Source organism: Fusarium musae, chromosome 7 (assembly GCF_019915245.1).
Source record: "Fusarium musae strain F31 chromosome 7, whole genome shotgun sequence".
In the NCBI taxonomy this organism is placed as follows: domain Eukaryota; kingdom Fungi; phylum Ascomycota; class Sordariomycetes; order Hypocreales; family Nectriaceae; genus Fusarium; species Fusarium musae.
The window spans coordinates 2625656-2633073 of record NC_058393.1 but is presented as its reverse complement, the minus strand read 5'-3'; the positions used below and the strand labels follow the sequence as shown (position 1 = coordinate 2633073).

The following is a 7418-nucleotide window of genomic DNA, read 5'->3' as shown; positions in this document are numbered from 1 at the left end:
TGGTAGTTTGATGGTGATGCATGACACAATCGACCAACATGTCAGTAGAGAGTGAGAAAGCCCTCTTCCTCTTTGTCGAGGCCTGAGTTTGACGAGTCTGGTACTATGCTCATCCATCCGTGGTGTGCCATGCGGTGGAGGGTACGTTCGAGTCAAGCCCAGAAATGCCTTTGTGAATGGCTGGGTACGTATGAGGCTTGAGGGTGTGGCTATACGTTCCTAGAAGACGACAACCAGAACTTCAGGGAGACAAATGCAGAGTGATGCGTCTCTCAAACCTTGCAGAGTTCACTCTCGCTTAGAAGTCATGTCTACTCGTGGCTGTAGTTGTTAAAAGATCTTTAACTCATCAGTGTTCTAAGTTCTAATATCTGGATTTGGAAGCATCAACCGATAACTACTTTCGCGTCCGAGTTAATGCTGGGTATTACATTGAAGTACTTCGGTGCTTCTTGACAATCCACAGTCTTGTTTGATAGCTTGGTAGTATTTGCTGGGTACGTACTCCTGTATGATTTCTCTCAGCGATACATTGGGGATGCGCGGAAAAAAGAAGCAGAATCTCTGTAGTGAGGACTCGCCCCCTGAAATCGATATCCTCAATCATGTCTTGAACTAGCATCTCTCATGATATGTATTATCTGACTGGTGTGCACTCCGTGTATGGTTTGTACAGATACTTGATTGCGAGGTAACTGAGTTCCTTAGTTGCTGATATCAAGACCTCGATAGCACAGCACCGGTTATCAACCATTTTCTTGATACATGATTCGGTTGGAAAGGTAATTGATCAACAGTCAGTAATATAGAGCCGTACGATTGTTCTCTGTTCACGTTTATGCCAGTATAGAGCGGCCTCAGATTGATATGTCTGCACGGTTTGTGTTGCCAGATCTCTTTACCACACTTCGCCCTCATGCTGCAACTAATTTAAGTTGATGATACCTACGAAGATCAATTATCAGTCTACTCTAGTCAGTTCTCCTGTATCTTCCCCACAAGTTGGGCAAGAGTCTCTTCCAGGCTCTCTCCAACTGAGAGAGAGTTGGCCACCAGCCTGGGTGCCGTGATGCACATGATCAGTGACTCCAGATCGGAACTCATCATTTCCATGGATTCAAATTATTAAACATATGATATACAGTCAACGTTACCTATTAGTCTTTGCGATTTTCTCGTCATGCGCAAGAATTCGCCATCGTGATCTATCCTTCTCGAATGGAAATGGCGAGCAGTGGTTTCTCATCTGGTGGACTTCAACAGCGAACATAGAATCCTTTATCAGAGCTATTGAACTCAAGGCGGACGTTGTATGTGACTCCTATGCCAGCTTTACCACCTGGACTCCAAAGACTCACAGTCATCATGGCTCCGTTGGTGTTGTTTACTGCAAGGAGAGCTTCATAAGATCAGATTCATTCTATATATGAAGAATAGTTATCTACAGTGGCCTCTACTCTGACTGAAAACTTTTTGTTTGCGCGAAGTGGCTGGTATCATGAGAGAACCGTCAAGTGCCATAGGCGTGGAAGGCGCCTGGCCTCAGAATCGACAAACAATGTCATTGATAACTGAATAATCTCTGAAGCTACTTCCGTCGGATCTTAGCAATGTTGACCGAGAAATGTTAGTTCTCTCTCGTAGATTTCCTTAATTTGGTGGGTCGGTTTATACACAGTGTCCTTCTAGCCGGAAGATATAAAACGTACACAGCAATGACCACAATGTTATTTACAGAATCACAGAGTTCCACGGCGAGCTAAATTGTTCTTACATAGTAGCCAAAGGCCAAAGAAGTGAGTCAAGATTAGCATCACCATGGTGTAAGTCTTGTGCCTGAGTATGCGAGCGCGAGTACGTATGACAGACCTGGGAAATCCAGGAACTCTTTTGTGACAATGAATAACAAGTCTTTATGAAATATCATACCTTACAGATGTTTAGAGAAGTAGAATACATATACTAACAGTTTGGGTCAAGAAACTGAGGTTTAGGCCAGATTATAGTTACAAGTGCTGCCATATCAGCCTAACAAGAAGCCACCAGAGCAAACATTCCGTTACACACGCAACGTCTGGGGAAGAGAAGACTAGAGAATTGTCATAATGTAACGTCTCAATTTCGTATCAATGATTGTCGTAATACGAGATTCGCAGTGAATGTTTCTCGTAAATAGCGATTACGCAAGCCACGTTACGAACACTTGTCCTAGGGAATCTGAGACCTTCGTTGGCACACACAACGGCCAAGCCAACGGCGTCGAAAGAATTACCATACAATACAACTCAAACAAAGAATTTTTTATCTCTAGTCCATTTCAAGAGCTGAATAGTTATTGTCGTCAATTTTCGGGTGTCAATAAACACAAACACCAGTTAGAATACCTACAGCAGGGGTGCACGTGATAACAACAGCCATGGCCCATTTCTCTATCGCAACTCGTCCTCCTTCAACATTATCGTACCTCTCACCCTTCAGCTCCCCTCCTATGGAAGCGTCACCTCTTACTCGCCAGCCTCAGCCCGAGGTCTTTACCCCCAAGATCATCCAGCTCTACGATTCTCTCTTCAAGGTAAACCCCATAACTCGACTCTGTCACTGCCCCATCATGAACTAAACACCAAACTGCTAGGTAGATATCCGCAACCGCCGAAACCTCCTTGCGCCCGCCTCGACTGATCGCCCCTTTTGCTCGAATTAGGATGACTACGACGATGAAGAGAAGACAGATGGCTTCTGGACAGAGTTTTTCCTCCTCAGACCCGATCGCGCCGCCCTGAGACGTATCCTTAACGAGTTGAGCCCCAGCCATGTCTTGTCGCTCGATGTGCGGACGCAGGAGCTCTTTGCGAGGGGTATAGCTGCGCTCAAGGGCTCGCATAGCCTTGCGCAGCTGCACGCGCTGGACGTGAGTCGTATACGACCGCAATGCAGTTCGCGAATTGGTCCTAACAACCGATAGACGCTCAGTGTCTTTCTATCATGCCTCCTCTCCAAACGATACCCGCATCCGAGCTCCGATATCATGGTTCTTCTTGCAGGACTCGATCAGATCGATGCCGTGTTCACCGACTTTGTCAGCGCTGTGGAGGCTATAATAAGGAATAGCAAAGAGTGTAAGGCTCAGTATGTATCCTGAGGTGGCTCAACTGACTCGGAGCAGTGGAAGTTCGATACAAGGCGGTCGAAGTGCTGTTGGCGGTAACTGCTGGGGCGTACCAGACAACACTGTTGACGTACTTGATCCAAAGAGATCTCTTTCCCGCAGTCATGAAGGTACACGATACTGTACAAATCGAAGCGTTCCAGGCTAACAATGCCAGTTCATCCAAGACGCAGAAACGTCAGATCAAGTCCTACAACCCTTCACATTACTAGGCCTCCTAGCAAACTACAACAAATTCGAGTTCCAGAACCCCTACCAGCAAAGATTAAACGACTTTGTCAACGAAGCCGTGATTCAAAAGATCGTGGGCGCAGTAGGACAAGCGTGTCAGATAGTTCGGTCTCGATACATCACGATCCAAGACGATCTTCCTGAAGGCTGGACCTTCAGCGCTACTCTTAACATGATCGGACTCGGCGCGATCGCTCCCGGGCCAAAACCTGTGAAGAAGCCTGTGTATGATGTTGAGACTGCCAAAGCTCTCTTCACCAAGCTGTGAGTCAAACAATCCCCCTTGTGCTACGACAACATAAACTGACATTGTGTTAGACCTGAGGAAGAAGCTGCTGTTCTCCTAGCTACTTACGACTTCACCCACGCCAATAAGCTCTTCTGCTTCAACCTAGTAACACAGGCAGCTGAACCAGGCGCTGAGCAACCCATCGCCAGCTATGTCTCTCTCACCTCCTATCTCCTCCAACACGCCTACCTCTCACCCCGCGCCACATACTACGCCCATCTCAACCTCATGGTCTTCCGCCTCCTGATCGAAGATCCCACAATCTGCAAGCGTATCTGCAGCGATGAATCCCGCGTCGCAGTGCGTCTGTGTCGACAGCGACAGCCTTACCTCCCTCTCGTCAAAGGCGAGCGAGTCCTTGCCATTTCACTTCTAGACACTATGATTGACGGTGTGAATCATAATCTTCGTCGTCGTCTCGATGTCAGTCTTTACACACTCTGCTTTGGCATCATGCTTCGTATTATCTCATATCTCTCTCGTACGCGCACTCGGCTGGAGTATCATTGGCCTGAGTTCTTCCGGTCTTTGCTGTCCATCGTTCGCTTCCTGGCTACATACACAGCCGATCTGAAGGATCTACCACATATCGATACTCTTCTCGACCACGTTGTTAACCTCATCGCCCTATCCCTCTCCGCTGGTGAAGCCTTCCTCCCCTCGCCAGCAGACTACGACGATCTGTTCTACAAAGTCGTCGAGTCCGGTGAGGTTCTCACCAAGTTCAAGGAGAACTACCGCCTTGGTAACCGTAACAGCAACTCCATTGATACGCTTATTAACGTTAGTGCGCATTACAACCAGATGCTTTCAGAAGGTGGCGCGAATCGTCGTAAGCCTAGTCTTTTGACGACGCAGGAGGTCACGGAGGTTATTCGTCAGGGTTATGAGACGTTGAGTATTCAGGCGAAGGAGGGACTGGATTCATGGGAGAGGTACCGGGAGGCGGATGAGAGGACGTTGCTCAAGAAGATGGCGAGAGCAGCGGTTGGTGATGTGCGAGTTATGGTTGAGCGGTAGATTGTGTACCTTAGGTAGTCTCATGTCACTATGAGACGGTTCAGATTGAACTCTGAGGAGTATACGAATTGCATTCACAAGTTGTGATATGTCCGATTACCCTATTCCGATTGTCCTTGGGTGAACACTTTCTGCTAGAAAACATCTCAGAGACAGGCAAATCATGCCTCCATCCTGAGTCTGAAGCTCACTGTTGACTCCGACTCAAGTCTCAGCACTCAACCGAGTCATGCCAACTCTCATGACTCTTCACCAACCTCATAGCCTCAACCTCTCACTCTCTCATGACCCATCTCTCCAAGCATCTTCCCTTCCTATCAACACTCCATTACGAACACGCAACGCACAATCTCATAGAACCTTGATCCTTCAAACGACATTGGGCAGAAGCTCGGCTAGTTCGGCTGGTCTCCACGCAGCGTCGCAGCACTTAATATGTAGTAGTCTACTATCTCGTCTCGAGCTTTGTCCATCTACTGAGCCTCCACCTAACTCACTCACTAGCCATTTCAAGATAGTAGATCGCAGTTCGTTCATTCGAGTCCATCGCGACCCAATCTCTTGGTAAATGGAATCGAGATTATCTTGCATTGCCAGAGTGATCATGTGCCGAGGCCTAGTCTCACGTTGGTCTCTCCGGCAGCTGAATTGAATCATTACGTTTTCTGATAGACGGAGTTAGTCAGTTCTTAGCTGCGACTCTTGTCAAACCGGCTTCTCAATTGCTCAAACAGTCAACTCATGTGTCTTGAAACACGTCGAGTCACCGTAAAGCCAGACTAATTCCATTGTTAGCACGAACCACAAAACACAAAATAATCGAGTCCGCTCGTCCCGCCGCAGGCGAGAGTTGAAAAGTGTCGCACTAAGCCTCTTGACAGGAGACAAGGGTCCCTATGTAACCACGTGGACGGGACAGATGAAGAAAAAAGGCCCTTCCCGATAGGCCTCACTAATGCAAGGCAATGCAGTGAACTGGAGAAATTGGTGAGTCTGATACAGATACAGATACAATTCCTCCACCAAAAGATGAGATAGGCTCATCAGAATTGTATAGCACCACCAACAATGTAACCATGTTTTAAGTTACATACATAGTTAGAGGGGACAACATGGGCAGTTTCGCGGTATCGGTATCACGGGGACGCCGTTGATCCCTGGGTACTCTTGGATCCGGTTCCGAGGGGAGGGGAGGGGAGGGGAGGGTGTGTACGATGTGATATCTCATCTTTTCTCCCTCTCTTCCTTTCGCTTGGTGAATTGGTTGATTCCGACAACACGGTGACGAGACGAGGCTCCCATGCTTGGCTCGTTGCTTGGTGCCACAGGCTTGACTATCCGGGAATCTCGAGTGAGTCTAGCTTGGGTCTCCGATCCATGAAGGTTCTCAGTCTCTCTCTCTCTCTCATCTCGTCTGTTGATCGGCTCTTGTCAAGCTAGAATCGTCATCGTCAACATCGTGACTGAATTTGAAACCATTTTCTTTCGTTAATCTTCGGTCATATCCTTTGCCGAAGTTCAGGTCCAATTGGTTGTCTGAACAATTCAAACAATGTCTCAGGCACATCTCAAAGCGGTATTCCGTTTCTATTGAGTTAGTCTACGTATGCACGTCCAATGCAGAAAGGGCTTATCCGTTAGCACTGCTGCGTTACCATTGCTACCGATAAAAAGCAAAAGGTCTTTGATGTTCAGGGTCCTCTTTCGAGCCCAATGAACCCAATCTGTCCCGCGTTATAGCACTAAGTGGCCCTATTTGAGCGATCTATCCCACTGTAACCTCAGCGTTCCCAATTCGAGAGCTTCACCAAGTCGATCATCATGTAACAGGCGGGGTGTATGTAATTTACCAGGACATGCAACACTTATCGTATCCCTACCCTGTCCGTTATAATATAATCCTCGTCACGGCAAGGTAGCATAAATGAATGGGGAAGCGGTCGAGACGGTTGTAGTTGGTGAGCCGAAGAAGCTATGCCCAACATGGTACGGCTTCTGGCTGGAATTGGTCCGGATTGAACGGCTAGATTCCCGCCAACTTTGACAGGCCCACAAAGGCAAAGGCAAAGGTAAAGGCAAAAGAGCAACTTGAGTGAAGCTACCGTAGGATTTGGGGACAAGGACGAGGACAGGGGCAAGGCTGGCCTCGCTCGGCGCTTTTTGAGTTGAACGAGAACCAAGGCGGGGATGGCACAGATCGCCAAAGAGCTCTTGTTGAGTTGACTGACATTCGGTCAACCAAAAGTTTGTTAGAGTTGAAGAGGATCACTCATTCACTCACAGTTGACATGCCTCAAATCCTCAATTGTCAAGCACGTGTCGTTGTTGTTACAACGCTAGAACGCTATTATGGTTCACCGAATCAGTTATCGACCCCTACACTCGTCTGCCGAGGCATTCATGCTCTCAAGAGCCAATAGAATTGTTCTCTCAACCCATCTTGTCTCCCCTCTCGCCTTACTTTTGGTGCCTCAATTTAGATACCTCCAAGTAGAGCAGAGTAGTAGTAGGGCCGTGTTGCGTCCGGGGTGCTGCAACGGTCAGGACGAGGCGTTTCTAGCGCCGGCATGTCTCTCTCTTCTGCTGGAACTTCGGAGTCGCACCAATCAGTCAAGGGGATGATTGACCCAGCGATACATTGTAAAGTAGCATACGAAGCCAAGGAACGGGGCCTCGAGGCGATTGTGACAGATAACAAATGATTGCACTTTT

The 7418-nt window shown here is 47.9% G+C and overlaps 2 protein-coding genes across 2 annotated transcripts; both read left to right on the top strand.

Annotated features, from left to right (window-relative positions):
• Nucleotides 1-2416: 2416 nt before the first annotated feature.
• J7337_009967 (uncharacterized protein) lies at nt 2417-2962 on the top strand (the record flags this gene model as incomplete). Its single annotated transcript, XM_044827559.1, has 2 exons — nt 2417-2572; nt 2702-2962. The coding sequence occupies 2 exons, from the start codon at nt 2417-2419 to the stop codon at nt 2960-2962; spliced, it is 417 nt and encodes a 138-aa protein (XP_044678153.1).
• Nucleotides 2963-3025: 63 nt separating this feature from the next.
• Nucleotides 3026-4706, top strand: J7337_009966 (uncharacterized protein; the record flags this gene model as incomplete). The annotated part of the gene is made up of 4 exons (XM_044827558.1): nt 3026-3126; nt 3164-3276; nt 3379-3661; nt 3716-4706. 4 exons carry the CDS (start codon nt 3026-3028, stop codon nt 4704-4706), a joined length of 1488 nt encoding a protein of 495 aa, XP_044678152.1.
• Between the last annotated feature and the right edge of the window lie 2712 nt (nt 4707-7418).